Genomic DNA, 23,249 nt, shown 5'->3' with positions numbered 1-23,249 from the left:
ACTATTATAGGGCAAGCCAAACAGAGAACAGCCAGGGGATTCCTAGAGGCATGGCACTCATCCACAGAGTCAATCAATAAGCACATCGACCTGGACCCAATATACCGACCACTGCAACGGACAGCTGGAACTGACAACCGGAAGCGGCAGAGACAAACCACTATAAATGCCGGAGGAAACATCACAGAAGCGCTTCACAGGAGGCTCCCAAGCACTGAGGATGTCACCTAGACAGGGGACGAAACGTCTGCAACACAAATTCCCAGCTCGGCGAACAGAACCACAACAACGAGCACCCGAGCTACAAATCTTCTCAAACTTTGCAGACATTGGTGTTCCCATATGCTTGCTGCCCTTGTTTGACCAGGTAGTAGAGGTAATACGTTTCAAAAGGGGCTGTAGAAGGCAGTTGGTGAGAAGCTGCAGTGGATCTTGTAGATGGTACACATTGCTGCCCGTGTGCTGATGGTGACGCGACTGAAAGTTTAAGATGCTGAGTGGGGTGTTGATCAAAAATGACTCTTGAGTAATGGCAGAGCAAATTCAATGGGTGGAGTAGTCTACTTCTGCTCCTCCATCATATTATCACATGACTCTTTCAGTATAACATCCACACTACCCACTTCCTTTGTGAAGATACATGCAAAACATTTAATACTTCAGCCATGCCTTCAACCTCCACATGAAGATTTTGTCTCCCTAGCTAACTGCCTCCAATTTATATGCTCATTAAATGGTTTAGGCTCATCGCTTGTTAATTGTTCTCTAATTACTGCTCTTTGCCACATATTACCTCTGTCCAGTATTTTCCAAACCTTTTGTGTTATTATCTGAATCTTGCTCGCACTATTAGTCCACTTTCTCAGTTTTACTTTGCATTTTATTTCTTTTGCCATGCAAAGCACATTAGTTTTTGATGGTATACCTTTTATCATCAAAGGAATGTTCTTAGTCTACACCTGAACTAAGTTGTCCCCGAATGCCCTCCAATGCTCCATAAATCCTTTACCCTGTAACTGCAATTCCAATCTACTCGCAGAAGTCCCCTTCGTAAAATTAGCTTTTCCCCTGCTGAGCAGGTAATGAGAAAAATCTGCTTTGTTAGCAGTCAATAACAGCATACACCTGGCAAAATGAGGATTGTTTTGGACATTAAATACTGATGCAGGATCATACAGCATTGGAGCACTTCTGCAATCCTCCGAATCCCAACTAATCTGATTACCGCACTCTTTGCCCACAGCCCTGGAATTTCCTCATGTAGGAAGACAATAAAGAACTCATGGTTTAATTGCTCCTTACCGATGTTAGACTTTGGGACGAGCTAGATCGCCTGCTGAGCACACTGGAGGAGACTGCACTGAGAGTATCATTGCTCTTACTCCCTGGGCTCTGCACTCTTCTGGGTGGGGTTGCTGTAAGGAAGAGGAAAGATATCAGACAATTTGATAGGATCCCTTTAGGGTCAGTGAGGACAATAACATGTGCTTGCGAAATTATGACAGTGTGTGTGGGGTTAGCATAAGGCACATAAAAGCAGAATATAAAAGCAGAGATGTACTACTAAGACTTTATAAAGCTCTGGTTAGGCCCCATTTGGAGTACTGTGTCCAGTTTTGGTCCCCACACCTCAGGAAGGACATACTGGCACTGGAACGTGTCCAGCGGAGATTCACACGGATGACCCCTGGAATGACAGGTCTAACATATGAGGAACGGCGGAGGATACTGGGATTGTATTCGTTGGAGTTTAGAAGATTAAAGGGAGACCTAATAGAAAGTTACAAGATAATACATGGCTTGGAAAGGGTGGACGCTAGGAAATTGTTTCCGTTAGGCGAGGAGACTAGGACCCGTGGACACAGCCTTAGAATTAGAGGGGGTCATTTCAGAACAGAAATGCGGAGACATTTCTTCAGCCAGAGAGTGGTGGGCCTGTGGAATTCATTGCCACGGAGTGCAGTGGAAGCCGGGACGCTAAATGTCTTCAAGGCAGAGATTGATAGATTCTTGTTGTCTAGAGGAATTAAGGGTACGGGGAGAACGCTGGTAAGTGGAGCTGAAATGCGCATCAGCCATGATTGAATGGCGGAGTGGACTAGATGGGCCGAATGGCCTTACTTCCACTCCTATGTCTTATGGTCTAATGGTCTTAAGGCGATGCCTGTGAATTTTAAAAAATCATTTTTTTATTTTTTTAATAATTATAATAAAACTGTTTGGAAAGGTAGAAAAAAGTTTGCAGCCTTGGTTAATTTCATTGCTGATCACCTTAAAGGCTTAAGATAAAACACCTAACCCACACCAGGACCAAATGTGACACCACTGTCAGCTACTGTTCAAATTTGTGGAAACTGGTCATAGTATCTGAAATAAGAGGTGAAATATCCCTATCAAGAACTTATTTGCCTCTAAAACATTGGTATCAACATTTTAAACTTTTCAGGGCTGCCTGTGGACATCAGAAGGCATTCTGTGGAGCACATGCAGCATTAGCATGCAAACTAGGAAGATTCCAGTTTTGATTCCTGGTCTCCACTAAAATAGCAGATTTATCAGAGCACCCATAGGATTCAGAAAAGAAAATGAGTTTCCCACCAAATATTGATCAGAGATTCTCACAGAGAGGAACAGGAGTGTGAATATCAGGACGATGAGATCAGGTCTCTGTAGTACAATATCACACTGACCCCACCGTATGGGATCAGCAACAACAGTCCTTTGACCTACACCACTGGCATTTGAGACCACACTAGGAGTCAGACCATTCTAAAAAGGAGTGGAGAACCTAAACAAACACAAACAAAACAGTGGCATCACATTTTTACCTCTCTTTAAGGATGGAAGCTTGCCCAGTGCAGGGAGCTGTAACGCCTTGTGTTTCTCGGCATCTTGCTTTTTCCTCCGTCCTCTCCTCTTCAACTGGTGTGCAGTGAGGGCCAAGGCTACTGTGCCCAAAGCTGTTGCAAACAGCACCTTCTTCAGACCCGGAGACAGCTTCAGTTGTGAGAAGATGGACTTCAAATGGTATCAAACAAAGAACATATTAAAATCAGTGATAAGATGTTATATTGATATCACAGCACAAAAACAGGCCATCTGGCCCAACGTATCGTGACGCTCAAGTGCCACATGAGCTTCTTTCCACCCTTCATTTCACTCTGACAATATAAAATCATAGAGGTCTACAGCATGGAAACAGACTCTTTGGCCCAACCTGTCCATACCTCCCAGCTTTCACAATTAAACTAGTCCCATTTGCCGTTGTTTGATTCATATCCCTCCACACCAATCCCATCTAGGTACCTATAGCTTCTAATCCTTTCTCCCTCATTACCCTCGGTAACTGGTGAAAGGAATAAGGAACATACCCTCTTGCCTCGCCTGTTAAAAAGGACATTAACCTGCTACTCTATTCAGTCTAACTGGGTGGGAAATATACATCATCATAAAGTGTAACTAGGCTTCTAGCAAGGATAGCAGTATACTCTACAGTTGGGTTTATTTTTATTCTGTTCAGTACTGATGTCAAGCAACTAGGCACATTCAGCACCCACTTAGCTGTCAAATCTAGCATTGATCATGAAGAGAACAGTCATTGGGTCAGAAACTTGAAGATCATGCCTCACAAACTTGATTGAGTTTTTTGAGGAAGTAACCAAAAAGATCATTGAGGGCAGGGTGGTAGGCATTGTTTACATGAACTTTAGTAAAGCCTTTGACAAGGTTCCACTAGGTAGACTAAAGTTAGATTGCAAGGAATTCAGGGAAAACTTGCAATTGGATACAAAATTGGCTTGATGCTAGGAGATAGGTGGTGGAGAGTTGTTTTTCAGACTGAAGGCACCTGATCAGCAGTATTCCACAGGGATCAGTACTGGGTACACTTTCCTTTGTCATTTATGTAAATGATAAGAATGTAGGAGATATGGTTAATAAGTTTGTGGATGACACCAAAATTGGTGGTATAGTCGACAGTGAAGGTTATTTAAGATTACAAAGGGATCTTGATCAATTGGGTCAATGGGCTTAGAAGTGGCTGCTGGCGTTGAATTTGAATAAATGTAAGGTATTACTCTTTGGTAAAACAAAGATGGGCAGGATCTATACAATTAATGGTAGGGCCCTGAGTAATGATATCAAACAGGGAGACCGAAGGGTTCAAGTACATAATTCTGTGAATCTGCAGCACGGATAGACATGTAGTTAAGATGATGTTTAGCATGCTTGCCTTCATTACTCAGACCTTTGAGAATTGGAATCGGGATGTCATGTTGAGGTTGCACAGGATGTTGGTGAGGCCTGTTCCAGATTACTGTGTACGGTTCTGGTCGCACTCCTATAAGATGGATATTATTAAATTGGAGAGAGTTCAGAGATGATTTACCCAGATGCTACCGGGAATGAAAGGTTTGCGTTCATAGGAAAGACTAGATAGGCTGGGACTTCTTTCCCTGGAGCGCAGGAGGTCGAGGTGTGACCTTACAGAGGTTTATAAAATCATGAGAGGGCTCTGTCCTAAATAAACTCACCCTCAGTCCCCATTCTTTTTGAACCAGAACCTAGTCTATCATCTATTCGCATCAGCAAACTTTAGGCCCCACCAACTCTAATCAGTGGAAATGCTTTAATAAAACATTTACATAGGTAAAGATAAGGTGAATTGGATGGGTCTTTTCTCTAAATTGGGGGATTTCAAAACTAGAGGACATATTTTTAAGTTGGGAGAAGGAAGATTTAAAAAGGACATGAGAGGCAATTTTTTTTTGATGGTTCGTATGTGGAACGAACTACCAGAGGAAGTGGTGGATGCAGGTGCAGTTAAAACATTTAAAAGACGTTTGGATAAGTACATGAATAGTAGGAGAGATATAGGCCAAATGCAGGCAGGTGGGACTAGTTTAGTCTGGAAACATGGTCGGCATGGACTAGTTGGACCGAATGGCCTGTTTCCATGAGGTACAACTCTAAGCTGTCATCGCAGAGTTGAGACTGAACTGTTTGTTTCCCTCTAAGGGTACAATATTTAAGTTTTTTTCTAAAAGGTTATAATTTCTTGCTTTTCTAAGAGTCTCTTCTTTCCACATAGGCCCTTAGAGATTTAACCTAAACTGTGGATCTTACATTGCAGCTTTTCTCAAACTGCCTCACAGAAATGCTGAGTGATGCTTAGATTTTCAAAAAGCCTCAAATGGCCACTTAATGGCCAGTCATAAAATGTTAAGATACTATCCAATGTTAAGAATAGTCCATAAAATTACCAGATATTCAACAAAATCCCAATTATGAAACACACATCTATTTTTTAAAAAGGCATTAAACTTGAATAGAAGAAACAGAGAAATGATTCTACATTTCTTTCTTTTCAACACCTTTTGTTCAATTATGCTTTGCAAACTAAAGAAACATTGCATAAAGCATTAGAAAAAGGAGTATAGAACAATCAAATCACTCGTGCACAATTATAAAAGTAGGTAAGCCAAGTGTTATTGATTCATTTGAAGTGTCTAATTTTAAATTAAATCAATTGGCAAGACTGCAAATCACAGCAGAAAGAACTGCAGAATTCAGAGATTCTGTCCTAAATAAACTCACCCTCCGTTCCCATCCTCTTTGAATAAGAACCCAGTCTATCATCTATTCTCATTTTTTTTTTTTTTAAGATTACTTACAGTGTGGAAACAGGCCCTTCAGCCCAACGAGTCCACACTGACCTGCCGAAGTGCACCCACCTAGACCCATTCCCCTACATTTACCCCTGCACCTAACACTACGGGCAATTTCGCATGGCCAATTTACCTAACCTGCACACTTTTGGACTGTGGGAGGAAACCGGAGCACCCGGAGGAAACCCACACAGACACGGGGAGAATGTGCAAACTCCACACAGTCAGTCGCCTGAGGCGGGAATTGAACCCGGGTCTCTGGCACTGTGAGGCAGCAGTGTGCCACCGTGCCGTCCATCTGCAAACTTTAGGCCCACCAACTCTAAACAGTGAAAATGCTTTAATAAAACATTTACATAGGTAAAGCAGCAGTATTTTGCAATGCTCAGTTAAGGCAATTAAACCATGGAAACCACATGGACACATGTGGATTTAATAACTTACTCACCACATTCAAGAGGCACTGCAGAAATTCACCAAGGCTCCTTAGGCAGCACCTTCCAAATCCATGACCACTTCCATTGAGAAGGACAATGGCAGCAGATACATGGGAACACCATCTGCAAGTTCCTCTCCAAACCACACACCATCCTGACTTAGAAGTATATCACCATTGAGTGTTACTGGATCAAAATCCTGAACTCCTTCCTATTGGCCTTGGGGGTTTACTGATAGCCTGTACAGCTCATCTCCACCTTCTCATGGGCAACTTGGCACAGGCAATAAACACTGGCCAGCCGCTGATGCCCACATCCCATGAATGAATAACAACAACCAAAGGAATCCAGGTCAGACTGCTGACATGCATGTTGTTTCTCTCAGCTTGTCCTCAGGGTTCAATGTGAAATTTCTTTGGACATTTCCAATCTAGTTACATAACAGGAAATTAAAAATCAAAAGGATGACTAGTATGGGAAGTGGAAGAACGAAATGCGGCACCTGTGATTGGTGCATATTGTCAGGGTAGAGATGAAAACATTGCTTAATACAACTTATATCTGGAAATGCTTGCTATGCCAAGTAGATTGATAATGTAGAACATGCTGCCTGAATGGTTGAAATAACCACATTCAACAGCAACTTCCAAAACGGAATTGGATAGAACTGAAAAAAAGGACAAATTTCCAGCAATGGGACTAACGAGCAGCTCTTTCAAAGAGCCAGCAGAGTTACGGTGGGCCAAACAACTCCCTCCGGGAGTTCCAGCAATGAAAAGCACCTAATTTTCAAAAATTAGCAAATTTCTCCCAACTAAGCACAATAAATAGGCATGTAAGCAATCTCTGTTGTGCACCAATTAGCCGCAGAGTAAGATAGTCCGATCTGGGATCGCAGTCATGCTTTTTAGATAATGGACAAAGTGGATGCGTCATCCAACAGCTCACTATTTACATTCATATACTTCGTTGAGACAAGAGACCAGCAGAAAACCAGGAACCACAGAAATGAACTCCATCAAGGAGCCTAAACCAGCAGAAAACCAGGATCCACAGAAATGAACTCCATCAAGGAGCCAAAACCAAGACAGGAGAAAACAGAGGATGATAAAAAACAGGGAAAAGCTTTAAAAATAAAGATTGCACATCAATATCCTACTGATGCATAGAATATAATGAAGAGTAGTCAGTGTGAGGGAGCTCTCACATGAGTGAGACAGAAGCCAAGTAAGTATTTTTGGGAATTGGTTCAAAGTGAGAATGCAGTGCATGGAGCAAAGAATTGCTTTCAGTAAGGCTTATTGCAAGAACTATACCGAGTGAGGGCAAGGAGGATTATACGTTTCAGCCTCCAGCATCTGACTTCCAATCTTTGCAGCAGAGATAATATGTAAATCAGTAGCTGGTAGTATTAGAAACTGTAAGTATAATGCATGTATTTTACTGTTTCATTGTTTGTAAAAAGTGTAGTGGCAATGCTAAAATATTTGGGAGGTGCAGGCTGCATCAGTTAGAAATTAATCAGTAATTTTAAATAATTAACAATCATTAGTGATGGCAGGGCAGGGGAATGTGGGAGGTTCTGGATGCCAGCATGATCCAAAGCAAATGCATCTGCAGCAAGGAAATACAACTGCAGGAACCTCAGCTGAGAGTAATTGAGCTGAAGCCAAGCTGTACACACTGACACAGCAGGGAGGGGAATAACTATCTGGGCACTTTATTTATACCCTTAGGAAAGGGTCTTCTGATTGTGTCAGTGGTGAGGGTCAGGAGGTTATGACTACAAGTAAGAGACTCAAAGTAGAAGCCTTAGCCTCTCCAATTGTCTAAAAGGTTTGAAATTTTCAGTTTATTTGAATGAATTAACTGGCAATGACAGTGTGGTTCAGGAAGTTATTCCAGAGTGAAGCACAAGGAGGAATGGAGTGCTAGTATGGAACAGTGTTGTGATGGAATTGACATTATTGTCTGCAGCAAAGAGCACATGTCCAGGTGGGTGTGTCATCTACCCAGTGCTAAGGTTTCAAATATCTGCTGTGGGCTGGAGAAGAACTTGCAGTGGGAAGGCGGCAATCCCATGGTTATGTTCCATGTTGATACAAACAACAAAGATAAGATAGAAAAAAACAGTTCTGCTGAGCAGGTATAACAAGTTAGAAAGCAGAGCCTCAAAGATGATAATGTCTGGATTACTACCTCAGCCATATGCAAACTGGCATAGGATGGATAAGATTAGAGAAGTGGCTCAGAGGATGATTGGGAGAAGTGAACCCCAATTCACAGGACACTGGCACTGGCACTAGTGCTGGGGAAAGAGGAATCTCTACTATAGGGCCATTTCCACCTGAAGCATACTGGGACTGGTGTCCTCACAAACGGCGAATGAAGTAGAGGGCACTTTAAACTAAACAAGTGAAGTGAGGGATCAAGTTTGGGTAAATGTAACAAATCGAGACAGGTAGCTGAGGCAGGACAGCAAATCACCAATTTGGAAAATGGAAGTCAGAGAATGGCTGGAAGGGAAAGAGAGAAAAATCCAAGCCTATATGAGCAGCCAAGACTAGAGGCTACAAAAAATAACTACAAACACAACTAAGAGCTCTGTACCTAAATGCACATAGTAGTCATTAAGAAAATAAATTGACAGCACTCGCTGTACTGAATAAATACGATCTGACAGCTATTACTGCAGTATAACAAGGACTGGGTTACATATTGAGTGTTGTATGACATTCAAGAAGAATAAGCTATGCAAAGGAACAAGATCAGCACTCCTAATCAAGGATGATATTGCTGCAATTGAGATGAACTTGGTTCAGGAGACCATAATGCAACATGAGCCTGAGTGGAGGTGAGGAAATAGTAAGGAAAAGAGGTCACTTGGAGTGACTTACTGACCCCTGAACAGTAAGCATGATATAGGAATAGAAATACATGAAATACTAGGTGTTATACATACAAACCATAAAAATCAGATTGGCCGTTATAGTAACTTTGATGTGGAGTTCTTAGAGCTGCAGCTTTTGGAATTGACCAGACAGACTATACCAGACATGGTGTTGTGTAACGTGACAGAGTTAATTAATTACCTCAGAGTAAAGTCACTACTAGGCAATAGCAATCATAACATGATTTAATTTTACATCCAGTTTGAAAGGGAGGAGAGTTGGCCTGAGACCAGTATTTCACACTTAAAGGGCAACTATATGGGCACGGGCGTTGCGCTAGCTGGAATGAACTGGGATATTAGGTTAGACAACAGATCTGAAATGAGAGGCTTCGAACCCATGGAAGACAAACAGGAAGAGAAGAATGTGAAACCTAAACCACTGCACTGCAGTGATGCTGAGCTTTAACTGTGAATGCCAACAGAGGAGGTATAAACGTCAATGGGCTTGCTGAGCTGCACCAAGCAAAATGTCCAGAAGAGGGAAGGAGGTGTCAGGCAGCACGTCTGCCCTCATCACCTCACATTCAAAAACAAAGAATCAACCAACTCTGGTTAATTTAAACTACTAAACTAAGTTATACATTCACTTTATTTTTACAGATGTATGTGCCAACAGGAAATTCTGTAAATAAGGTTGAAAAGCAATCCAAGACTGAAGCACAAGAACACAACACACTGATAAATGTGTGATCAGATTAGATTCCCTACATCGTGGAAACAGGCCCTTCGGCCCAACAAGTCCACACCAACCCTCTGAAGAGTAACCCACCCAGACTAGTTTCCCGCATTTATCCCCAACTAATGCACATAACACCACGGGTCATTTAACCTGGCCAATTCACCTGACCTGTACATCTTTTAGAATGTGGGAGAAAACCGGAGATCCTGGAGAAAACCTACACAGACATGGAGTGGGGGGGGGGGGGGAAGAAACGTGCAAACTCCACACACAGTCTCCCTAGGCAGCAATCAAATCCGGGTCCCTGGCGCTGTGAGGCAGCAGTGCTAACCACAGTCAGCATTCTGCCCCGTGTGGAATACATTATCTTAAGTGGCCAAGGCAAAAAGCACCAAATGCATTTAGGGGAAGTTAATGAAGTACATATGGGAGAAATAAACAGAAAGGCACATTGATAGGATGAAATAAAGTGGAAAGCGGGAGGAAGCATTCATGTAAGTCAAATACCTGATATAGTGTCGCACATTCTAGTGAATGTAACAAGCAGCTCCAGATGGATGAACTATTCCTCTGTTGCTTACATGATCATGTATGGAACTAGCCTGAACAGTCTTGATGCAGTTCCCATTGAGCTAGGGCCTACCATGCAAAACAAATCTTTGCACGATTTACTTCAGAGGGAAACGCAGCAGGCTGGTCAGTGGATACTGATCAGGTACTACCTCAGTATTATTCTCAAGTGGAGCTGAGGCAATAATACTCCTGGCCTCCAGACACTTACTGCTGGAAAAGGTGCTTCATTCTCTGGCACTTGCATCTTTCAAACTCACAAGTAATCCCTTTATCTTTTAAATTGCTCATCACATTGCGTCAAGCTCTGCCTGACCTGTGACCATACCCCAAATCTGACAGCAATAGTTCCGGATTTGCGTCACTTCAGCTCAGATATTAGCGCTTCAACGAAGCGCTGAGGATAGAATAGCTAGCTACAATATTCCTCCCAACGGTTTCTTTCAAACTGCAATATTAAGATTATTTATAAGTCAGAATAATGAAATTACTTGGCATACCTACTTTGAAAACTGCATACAATATAGGAGCCTGTGAGGACGTGCTTATGCAGAAGCAGGATTTTTGTCCACAGTCCACCCCCTCACCCACAGAGAGAGAGAGAGAGAGAGAGATGAGAAAGGAATCTTGCCCTGTTGGTTGTCAACATACCTGCCCGAACGTAGAGTACAGGAATACCGGAATTTCAGCCACAGTCATCGCCAGGGCTTGGATAATGGATGCCCCATCTGTTCTCCTCAACGACATTGCGCACTCAGATCAACTCTTCCTGTATGTCCACAAGGCTTTGTTCGCTGAGGATTTTGTTCAGTCAATTGGCGAGAGTCATCAAGCAGAGGGGGTTGGGATGTTTCAGTCACTTCTCATTGCATTTTGAAATTCAGCATCAAGGCTCCCTCGAGAGGGATGTGGTGGGGTTGGTGGTGGAAAAAGGTTGCAATCCTCTCAAACTGAGCTGCCGCCCCAGACCCTCTCTGTTGCTTCCTTCCAATGCCAGTAGGTTGACAGCTCTCAGTTACTGTGTGGTTCCAGTCAGAGCTCCTGCCCTAGCCTCAGTGCTCTAACCACTTGCTTCTTCTAGATCAATGAAAAGCCAAGTTTAAAAACAAGGTAACAGCAGTGAGCCGCAGAACAAGCACAATTGCCACAAACACATGCAGCTCTGTGCATCCAACTCCCTACTCAGGTATAACCTCAAACTAAGAGGGGGCAACTCGCTCTGGATTGCAGCATTACACCTACATTAGATTAACACTCCCTCTCCCTTCCCTCTGAATGGGATCATCAGGAATCAGAGTGATTCTTCAGTGCTCCCAAAGTAGCAGCAAAGAAGGGAGAAAAAAAGTCTTCAAAAAGAAGCTAAATCTACATTCAATACAACCAAGTCTGAGCCTACAATTCTACACTTACCCACTTGGAATCATATCCATTTACAGCATAGGAGGTGGCTAATCAGCTCATTACGTCTGTGTTGGCTACTTGTTAGAGTATCCAAAAGTAACAACTGCCTCACAGACCTGTATCTGCCTCTGTTTCAAACACACTATCACTTTTTACCTTAATAAATGCATGTGTCTATTTCAACCTTTCCTTTTAGCAAACCTCACATGGTCCAATAACTCTCCACGTAAAAGAATTTCTGCTAAATTCTCTCATAACTTGCACTTTAAACAGTTAACCCCTAATCGCTGCCCCACCAGCTGGGTGACTTTCCCTATTCGCCTCCAGAACCATCATTTTAATATCCTCAGTACAGAAAATAGCTCACCCTTCCAACCCCATCTCTCATGTTGCTCTTCAGAATTACAGATTCCCAACATTGCATCATATTAATGAGTCTATCCTATCCATTCCTTATGGTTTTAATGTGCTTCTTATAACGAATATTACACACAACACCACAACTATTGTAAAACACCCTGTCCTACACACAGCATTAGGATTTAATTCCATTGAATGGGATTGAGTTCTTTTTCACAATTACAGATAGAATATCATGAAATGTGCACTATTTTAGAAACAATAAAATAGCCAAAGTTGCTCATTCCCAGAATGTTTCAGTGCAAGGGTGACACCTGGCAAAAAAAAGTATTTGTCAGGAAGGTGATAACTGGATTGCACTGCCTGCGAGTGTAGTGCTGGCAGGTCCAATCGAATGGGTTGAAATGGAATTTGACTGTTACTTGAAAAGGAAAAATTTAAAGAGTTATAAGGATTAAGCAGGGCAATGGTGCAGATACAATGGGCCGAATGACCTCTCTCTGCACAGTAAACATTCTGTGATTGAGAATTCTTTTGTGAGCAGAGCACTCCATATCACAAACAAATCAGACAATAATCAATAAATTATGAAACTGAGAAACAACTACTACATCAGACTGAATTAAACATTACAAGGAAGGATGTGAGTGATTAGAGTCCTTTAATGATTTTAAGCATTCCTTTTCAATTTGCAAAAGGTTAGAACTGAAAGATAAGGGTTTTGTCTGAACCCAGAGCAAAAGCAGGTACAGGTAATTTGTTTTTTTTTTTGCATGACTATGCCTTAGGGCACAAGTGTGACAAGACAGATTGAACTCAATAATGATTATTTGCAAACCAAAAAAAACTGACGTCAAGTCTAAGAATTAATACCGTGGAAAAAAACCAATTTTTTTTTACAAATTTATTAATTGCCTCCACTCCCAGATTTATAAAAGCTAAATGCAATTTTAAATAAATTTATCGACCTCTAGATCCACTTTCAGAGGATTTGACTCGAGTCACCTCTTTTCACCACATTTTTCAGTACCTTTCCATTGAGTGCATACTCCAATTGCTTGCTGTTTTGTGCAAAATGACATGGCCCCAAATGAGTTTAATATAGGACTTCTACAAAAACTGAGCCATAAAGTTTAAATGGAGGCTCAGCCACACAAGTTCAAAGCTCAATTAAATATGACAATGTACAGATGGGGAATGCTCTGTGGATCACTGGCCCTTTAAACATCAGCAAACCAGGACAGTGCCAACTGTCCTAAAATCAACTCCTCCCAAAAATAAAGCAGCATGCAACACAAAATGGGTGTACTTTAACAGGAGCACTGCCCAATCAGGAACAATGCAGGGACATACTTTAGTTATGCATCTCCCTAGATTAACAGCATCAGAGAAGAATATTCCTTTTCACATTGCAGCCTCCCTGAGCATTGTCAGATTTAAACCCGGCACCTAGCCAAGCAGCTGTAGGTCTGTCAGCAAGTTGTTCCAAATTTGCTCACCACATTAATCTGATCTAAGCGGCAAATAACAGTCAATTTTAATTATACACCACTTTTAACAGTTAAAATGTTTCAAGGATCTTTTGTTTTAGTTTTTTTTTATAAATGGGATGTGAACATGACTGGCAAAGTCAACATTTGTTATCCATCCCGACCTGCCCTTAACCAGAATAGCTCGATAGGCCATCTCAGAGGGACGTTAAGAACCAACCACATTGCAGTAAGTCCGGAGTCACATGCAAGCTAGACCAGGGAAGGACAGCAGATAAATGTGCTACATAAAAAAAAGACACTGATCTACATAATGGGATATTTGGGTCAAACACAAATGGCAACAGCAATGTTTAGAAATGGAATTCCAGAGCTCAGAGACCTGGTAGCTGAAGACATGGTCACCTTCTCTTAGCAACAGTTAAGTTCTGTTCTCCAAAGAATGCAGTATGGGAAAGGAGACACTGGGACACTTATTTGTACTTGCACCTGGGCCAACACCATCGAAATTCAAGGGCAGCAAGTTGGGGAGGCTCCATTGCAATTGATTCAGTGAGAGCCTGGTACAGGACAAGATAAAATTAACCTTGCAAAACTTTAAAAATGTTTTGTCAGTACAGAGTTAGCTGGTCTCTGATGAAGCAGGACTTTCAGCTGAGGAGAGGACAAGTCAACTCACAGTTCCATGCTAACCAGCTGTGACAGCATTGATGTACAGGCAAATTCACTTTTTTCCCTTCTTCCCAAATTTCCCTGCACTCACTTCAAATATGGTGAATGCTGCTGGATATGGACATCAGCAACATTTATCCTTCATGTCTAGTTGCCCTGAGGTGGTGGTAGGTTGTGCCTCAACCTACATAACTTGAACGCTGGTCTAATACAGTTATTTGCTGGGCTATTTCAGTGGGCAGTTAAAAGCCAATGTTGGCCTGAGACGGATGTCACAAGGAAGTCAGACTGGATTTACACAGCAGATTTCCTTCCCTAAAGCATTTCTATGTTGATCTGACAGAACTTGAACAGACGCAAAACTGAACTCAAAAATGGCTACAGTGTGATTTGCAATTCCTGTTCTTTGGATTACCAGTCGTTTAAAATAACTGCTACATTTCAAATTAAGGATGAGAATCATAACCCTCTTTTATGTTGCATCTGAGTCCAACAGCAGACAGTCATGAAACAATTCGGGGGCGTGGGGCTGGGCATTGCTCCAGTTAATTATTTTACACTCATCTGAATTTGTTTTACTTAAACAATGCATATAGTTGGCTAAAAAAACATTAAAAGGTACCTTGAACACAGAATGAGGCTCACTTCCCACTATTCCACCAGACATCCTCGGCCCCAGGATCAGGGTCTTCAGGATACAATTTGATGAAGAACAAACATTACATCCTGTTGAGAATGAGAAACACAACTAAGTCAAAAAAGAGAACACTAATGTTGCAACACTAACATTGAATGAATGTTAAGAAATCAGCAGTGCATGAAGGGAAAAAACCTGAAATTTCTATCCAAACAGAGCATAATGCAGCCAACCTGAAATTTTAAAATTGTTCATGGGACACGGGCATCTCTGCCCTCAGGAACATGCCCTCAGTAAACGATCATGAACTGCAGCAGTCTGTGTGGTTTGATATTGTTAGGTAGGGAACTCCAAGATTTTGTTCCAACAATATTTTTCAAGTCAGGATGGTGCACAATTTGGAAGGGATCTTGAGGGTAGTAGTGTTCCCTGGGTGGTAGAGGACAGGGAGTTGGAAAGGGCCATTGAAGTTATTTCTCATAAAAGTGCCAACTGGAATGACTGCTGTGTTCCTATTGAGGCACAACATCATAACTATGATTTGGAATTATGGTAACATATACAGTGATCTGAATAAGTTGCATCGGACATAACATATTAACTGTTTCTCTATCCACAAATGCTGCCAGACCAGCTGAGTTTCTCCAACATTTTCGGTTTTTACTTCTGGTCTCCAGCATCTGCAATGCTCCACTTCTCTTATTGTACTTATATAGAATCTTTAACAGACAGAAGTAGACCTAGAGAACCTTACAGGGCCACATGAACACAAAAGGTGTATGAAAAACCAAAGAAGAAAATATTAGAAGTAGTGATTGCTCAAAAAGGTGAAATTTTAGAGGGAATTCACATGTTTACAATGTGCACAGCTTAAGACAGTTAACAGTGGTGGAGTTTCCTGCTTAATCTAAAATCAAACAAGAAAAATATATAAAATTACAATACATCCACCTTGAATTTATTTAAAAACAAGGTACTAAAAAGTTAAAATGCAAAAATGAAAATATATTTGCTAACTAAATGAAGCGAATCGGCTCTAGTTACAAAACTAGCTAGTAAAGTCACCTTGCTGCAATTCAGTGCATCAGCTCAGAAAACGTGCTGAGGTATGAGAAACAAATATGAGCCAAATCTGTCCTCTGATACCTATGAATTACAATGTAAAGGAGAAAATCAACTGCAGCTAGCACCTGACTTATGAACGCCCAAATTACAAACACTCATACTTATGAACTAGATTCCACAAAGGGGTGTATTAATACCAAAGATCCAAACATGTGAATGCTTGCTCATTTTTACAAACAGCTATTTTATATTGTACTGTATTGTGTTCTGACTTGTGCACAAATCGACTTAGTGAAAACACACAAGAATGGAACTTATATGCACCTGTAACATGAACATATGAACAAGCAGGAAGAGGCCATGCTTGCCATTTAATAAGACCACAGTTAATGTCATATAACCTCAAATCTAATTCTCATCGACCCCGATAACCTTACAACCCCTCACTGACCGAGAATCTAGCCTCCTCTTCCTTAAAAATATGCATAGACTCTGCTTTCATTGCCTTTTCAGGAAGATAATTCAAAGACTCACAACCCACAGAACATATTTCGCCTCATCTGTGTTTTAAATGGACGACCTCTTATTTTTAAGCAACAATTTCTAGTTCCAGATTCTCCCACAAGAGCAAACATCCCAACCAGCGGATGCACCCCTGCCTTTTCCTGAAGCCCTGAAAATGAAACAATTTCAGATAACTTCCACTTGTAAGCCATGATTGAATCTGCATCCATTGCACTCTCTCAGCACATTCCAGATCTGAACCACTTGCCGCTTAAACATGTTTTTCAAATGTAAGTTGCTGCTGTTTTACATCAATGATGCCAGACCCTAGGATGTTGCATTGCAGGAAGATGATTGAGAAACCAATTTTTAAGGGAAGACAGAATAAACATTTGAAGTGATGTTACAGGGCTGTGAAGAGATGGCGGAGTGGATTGCTACAGAGAGAGAATCTCTGTAAACAGTTAGTGGTGTGCTATGTTACTACCGCATCTGCTTCATGTGAAATTGTACACGAGACTTAGAAGTCAACTTGCTAAAGCACTGTCCGAGACCAAAGGAGAAATAAATACCAGTTCATGTCTGACTAGATGCCCAATGAAACCAGATAAGTATTTTGGATACAAATCCAAACACAATCAAATGATTATATTATATAAAAGATTTGTCAGGCATTTTGAATGCAAAAGAAAGTAAAATAATTCAGCAAATTAGTTAAAAGGAATTAAACCCCAGTTACTCAGCATCCAAAAGATACACACTAAATTATACTGCAATTTTTTTTTGCTTCAGGAGAAAAATACAAGGAACCAAACTACCAACTGCAGATTCTTCAGCACACAAACAATAGCTAGGAGTTTGCAACACGCTCGGAAGAAACTCAAGAGATTTAGATATTGCTATAAATAGCCAAAAAAAACCAAGCTTGAGAAACTCTGAGTCAGATGGTCCGCAGATGTGTTCATGCATTGAATGTAGCCATTTTTTCCATATTACATTACATCGTACATACTGAATATAAGACTCTTGCTGCAACAAACCTATCTGCCAATAAATTCATTATAGCAAACTGTTAATTGCAATAAATTACTGCACCTCTTACACTGGAGTCACTCATCACTGATCAAGCTTCTAGACATGTCGCTCTATCCCTTTATGTGGCTTGGTATTTGATTTTGTCTGATTATATGAATGAGAAGCGCCTTGGGATATTTTTCTGCGGTTAAAGGAACAATATAGTTACAGCAAGTGACTGTTTCAAAAGCATTTAGCTGGTGTAAAGTGCTTTGCGAAATCCAGAGGTCACAAAAGGTAAACTTTCCTTTTCACTTGTCAACATGCTGTAGCTGGATGCTTCCATTATCTCACGTACTGTCAATAATTATACGCCACTTGCATAAACAGACTGATCTGATTGCAATCATAATGCAAGCACTACAAATACCTTCATGCTCAGGCAAAACCGTGCCAACGTAAGTCTCACCTTAAACATATCCACATGCCAGCCATCACTGTTTAAAATGTGTTGCTGGAAAAGCGCAGCAGGTCAGGCAGCATCCAGGGAACAGGAGAATCGACGTTTCAGGCATGAGCCCTTCTCCTGAAACGTCGATTCTCCTGTTCCCTGGATGCTGCCTGACCTGCTGCGCTTTTCCAGCGACACATTTCCAGCTCTGATCTCCAGCATCTGCAGACCTCACTTTCTCATCACTGTTTAAACCGCCATTTGTTCAGTTAACCAAGCTTGTGCTCAAAATGTACAAACGCTGTATAAAAACAATCAAAACTTGCAACCCCCAAATAGCCATTCAGTAGTTACTAATAAATTCAATAAGGAACACTGGAGAGTTCTGTTTACCCAGAGCATGAGGAGAACAATCAAACAGGTTTTTTTTTTCCAAAACAAACCATTTAAAAGGCATCTGGATGGGTGTATGAATACGAAGGGTTTAAGAGCGATATGGGCCAAGTGCTGGCAAATGGGACTAGATTACGTGAACTGAATTGGATTTATTTTCATGTGTACTGAGGCACCGTAAAAAGTGTTGCCTTGCAAGCAATACATCATTCAGTAGCATAGATAAGTAAATAATAAGTAAACAGCAGCAAAAATAAAATTACAGATACAGGCGAATATTATGAGTTTGAGTGTCCATTCAGTATTCGAACAACAGGAGGGTAGAAACTGTTACGAAACCAGCTGGTGCGCATGTTCAGACTTCTGTACCTTCTCCCCGATGGAAGAGGTTGTAGAAAAACATTGCCAGGGATGGATCTTTGAGCATGCCGACAGCCTTTCCTGAACAGCAGGCCTGGTAGATGGATTCTATAGATGGGAGGTTGGCTTTGTGATTGTTCAGGCCAAGTTCACCACACTCTGTAACCGTCTCCGATCTTGAATGGTACAGTTGCCATACCAGGTAGTGATACATCCAGACAGAATGCTCTTGATGGCACACCTATAAAAGTTGGCAAGAGTATTCGCCATCATGCCAAATTTCTTCAGCTGCCCGAGGAAGAGGAGACATTGTTGGGCCTTTGTAACCAGTGTGTCCACATGAAGAGTCCAAGAAAGCTTGTTATAGATAACTACTCCCAGGAGCTTGATACTCTGCACTTGTTCCACCTCTGTGCTGAAAATGTGTTGGGGGGGGCATGAGTAATATCCCGCCAAATGTTAGGGCATCTGGTCGGCATAAACAGGTTGGACCAAAGAGTCTGTTTCTGTGCTGTATATCTCTATGACCTGTTCAGACAAATTATTACTCTGATGCAGATGGGACTCCAAAAAAATTTTTTAAAATGGATCCTACCACTTTGCTACAAGATCCCTTTGGAACTGCAGTCAGCAGGACTTATACTAACATAGGAAAACCCCAATGGATTTCTAATCCATCACTTTAACCATTTGGCCTCAAATACAGGCACTGAGCGCTTGAGGCAAATGACACATGTATTTAAACAAGTTAAATATGAAAGGGAAAGGAATGCAAACAGGAATCAGGAGCCGGAGAAAGCTATTCGGTCCCTCCAACCTTCTCCAGTGTTCAATAAGATCACAGCTGATCCAGTCACTCCACATTTCTGCCCATCCTGGATAATATTTCAATCATGCTCAGCAAGAATCGATCCATTGCTGCCTTCAAAATATTCACACACTCAGCTTCCAATGCCTTTTGAGGAACAGTGTACCAAATACCATGATCTTTCATAAGAAGGAAATTCTCCTCAGTTCTGTCTCCAATGGATTTCCCTCATTTTGAAACAGTGAGCCATCCTTCTAGATTATTCTTCTTACATGCACCCGTCAAGACTCCTCAGGATCTCGTGTTTCAATCAAGTCACCTATTAGTCTGCCAAACCCTGCTGCATACTAGCCTAGTCAATGTTTTGTTCATAAGACTTCCATCCCGTCCCAGGTGGAGTAAAACGTGGCTGATAGGGTGAGCTGAAGTAAGGTGGGAGGAGGTGGAACATATTTGAAGAGAAGCAGCATTCTTCTCAATATTCAGAATAACAGTGACCTTTCAAACAGTAACACTGAAACAGATCTAATTGTACAAAGCAAGATCCCACAAACAGCATATTGTCTGCAAAATGTCTCTACTGCTTCCAAAAATGTTGATAAAATAATTTTCAGTTGACAGAGGGCGGCACGGTAGCTCAGTGGTTAGCACTGCAGCCTCACAGTGCCAGGGACCCGAGTTCGATTCCAGCCTTGGGCGACTGTCTGTGTGGAGTTTGCACATTCCCCCAGAGTCTGCGTGGGTTTCCTCTGGATGCTCTGGTTTCCTCCCACAATCCAAAAGATGTGCAGGTCAGGTGAATTGGCCATAGTGTTAGGAGCATTAGTTAGGGGTAAATATAAGGTGGAGGAATGGGTCTGGGTGGGTTACTCTTCAGAGGGTCAGTGTGGACTTGTTGGGCCAAAGGGCCTGTTTCCACACTGTAGGGAATCTAACAGACATTAGAACAATAACCACAACTGTGACATATTTAATTGGCTATTGAAATGGCTTGGTACATTCTGAAGGTTTTTCCCCCTTTAATGTAGGTTCTACTGAGGATGGGCACAATTTTTTTCATTCATTCATTGGATGTGGGCATCGTTGGATGGGCTACCATTTACTTCCCAGCCCTCATGGTCATTGAGAAAGTGGTGGTGAGCTGCCTTCTTGAAACGCTGCAGTCATTTGGTTTAAGTGGCCCCACAATGTCTCGCCTCAGGAGTCCTCACCTCTGACCTACACTAGTAGCAATTGTATTTACGTGGCTGGACTAGTTCTATTTGCAGTCAATGGTAATCCCCAGAATGTCGACAGTGGGGGCTTCAGTGATGGTAACACCATTGAATGTTAAGGGGCAGTGGTTAGATTTTCTCTGTTGGAGAATCATTGACTGGCACTTTTGTAAAACACATGCCACGTATCACTTGTCAGCCTGCATTTGGAGAACATCTAGTACTGCTACATTCAGACATTAGACTGCATCAGTATCTGATGAGTCACAAATGGTGCTGAATGTTGTGTAATCATCTGTGACCATGCTTACATTTGACCTTATGATGGAGGGAAGGTCATTGATGAAGCAGCTGAAGACAGTTAGGCTTATGACATGACATTGAAGGACCTAAAGCTCTTGTGGCACAATATTAGTGTCCCTACTTCTGAACAAAAGCCCAGGTCACGACCCAATCCCTCCAGAGACATGTGACCATCTCAGAACAGGTTGACTCAAAAATATCTACCTTGAGGAACTCCTGCATTGATATCATGGAACAGAGGTGATGGACTTCCAATAACCACATCCATCTTAGAGTCATACAGCACAGAAACAGACCCTTCAATCCAACTAGTCCATGCCAACCATGTTCCCAAATTAAACTTGTTCCACTTGCATGGCATTTGGCCCTGGTCCCTCTAAACCTTTCCTATTCATGTACCTATCCAAATATCTATTAAAATGTTGTAACTGTAGCTGGATCCACCACTACCTCTGGCATTTCATTCCAGACATGAACCACTCAGTGTTAAAAAAAGTCACCCTTCGAGTCTCTTTTAAAATTTTGTCCTCGCATCTTTAAAAAATGCTCTCCAGTTTTGAACTCCCCTACCATAGGGAAGATATCCTTGCTACACACCTTGTGTGCACTGTTGTGGACATTTGATTACAGAAAGGCAATTACTGCCACAGAGTAAGGATGATGCAGACACATCCATTATAAATGTAAAGAGGAAATTGAGAGGTTGTTTCTTCCAAAGAAGAGACTGCTATGGCGTGGTTAAGAGAATGTAGAGTAAGAGAAAGAATGCTGAAGAAGCGTTCGGCAAGTCTACTTTAATTGGTACGGAAATCTGTAGTGAATGCTCATTCTTAAAACTGTCACTTAAGATGAAGGGAGAGAATACAAGAAATTCTTAATGTAGTAACATATCTCTGACTCTAGTAACAGCTGATATATTGGCACTCGGATGTTTGAGGCAGAGATCGCTACACCTGGTGTTAAAAAAAAAGTCTGGATAAATATTGGTGCAGATTTGAAAGAGAGGAGGCAGTGGGATTCATTTCTGGATGGCATTAACAAAGAGTAATGAGTAATGAGCCAAATGGCCTTTTTGTGTTGCGAACTTCAAAGCCTTACCTGCCAATGGGAAAATAAAAGATGCTCTATGTTGTCTGCTTTGATTTACTGGTGACACTCTTATCTCGGAGTCAGCGTGTTGCAAATTCAGGTTCTGTTCCAAGGACTTCAGCATACAATCCTGGCTGACATAGTATTAAGGAAGTATAACGTTATCAGAGGTACTGAGACATTGAACCATGGCCTGAACAGGCAGTTATAAAAAGATTCCAACATTTCTCCTTCAATCAACACCATCCAGTTGTCAAATTGCAGCTTCTGGGAGTATTACTACAAGCAGAAAACAATAGCAACTGCATGAGAAAAAAACAAACCAATGGAACTGAAGAGGACGAGGACATCCCCAAGGGACTGACAGATACCTAAAATCTCTCATGGTGTAAAAGCTTTGCAGTATATGTATGAACATTTCTTCCTCCTTGTAAGATCACCATACTACGCCTGACCGGAGAATGATCAACACTGACAAGAGATGCACAAAATGAGGAAACCCACCATGCACTAGCACGAACAGGCTCACCCAGCAGAGCAGAAAAAGTAACAGAAAATCCGAGAAGTACTGAAGATTGTGAGATGGATCCAGATTCAAAGAATTAAACAGAATTTTGAGGGAGAGAAACAGGCTATTCAGCTCAAAAGATTGACATTTACATTTCATATATACCACCTCCTACTCCCCTATATCAAATCCTCATTAGGAAATCCTTCTATCCCTTGTTCTCTCTCACCTATTTATCCAGCTTCCCCTTAAGTATTCCTATGGTTCTCACCTCCACCACTTCATGTGGCACCAAGAAAATGCACACTGCCACTGCTGAATCACATCCAGTCCAGATTTCAAGCATGAGGGGAAGGAGACAACTGTTTGTCAGGGTAGGAAGGAGAAGCGGAGGGATGAGATAGTGTTGGGGGGGAGTATGGGGAAGAAGAGAGAGATCAGGTAGGGACACAGAGAGATGGGAGATTTGGAGGGAGAACACAGCAGTCATAGCTGACTGCTGAACAAGCTTCACATAGATTGATCACTTAGCATGGCAAGGTAATATACCAGTCACCCTACCAACCTTCGCATCAACCAAATCATCCGCCGACATTTCCGCCACCTCCAAACAGACCCCACCACCAGGGATATATTTCCCTCCCCACCCCTTTCCGCCTTCCGCAAAGACCGTTC

At 41.8% G+C, this 23,249-nt stretch overlaps 1 protein-coding gene across 10 annotated transcripts in view; it reads right to left on the bottom strand.

Moving 5' to 3' along the window:
• The window catches only part of miga2 (mitoguardin 2), a 62,014-nt gene that overhangs the window by 23,062 nt on the left and 15,703 nt on the right, over positions 1-23,249 (bottom strand). For 3 of the 10 annotated variants that reach the window (XM_043720615.1, XM_043720614.1, XM_043720616.1), the window contains exons 2-5: positions 22,076-22,200; positions 14,851-14,954; positions 2,829-3,018; positions 1,303-1,415 (exon numbers count right to left, since the gene is read on the bottom strand). In XM_043720615.1, coding sequence (XP_043576550.1) covers positions 1,303-1,415; positions 2,829-3,018; positions 14,851-14,954; positions 22,076-22,200 — 532 coding nt within the window. Of the gene's footprint in view, positions 1-1,302; positions 1,416-2,828; positions 3,019-4,231; positions 4,281-10,956; positions 11,383-14,850; positions 14,955-22,075; positions 22,201-23,249 lie in introns of those variants that run through there. The other 7 variants (XM_043720623.1, XM_043720621.1, XM_043720622.1 and 4 more) reach the window with 4 other exon arrangements.

The sequence above is a fragment of the Chiloscyllium plagiosum genome, chromosome 30 (genome assembly GCF_004010195.1).
Source record: "Chiloscyllium plagiosum isolate BGI_BamShark_2017 chromosome 30, ASM401019v2, whole genome shotgun sequence".
NCBI classification, from domain to species: Eukaryota; Metazoa; Chordata; class Chondrichthyes; order Orectolobiformes; family Hemiscylliidae; genus Chiloscyllium; species Chiloscyllium plagiosum.
This window is presented reverse-complemented; position numbering and strand designations above follow the sequence as displayed.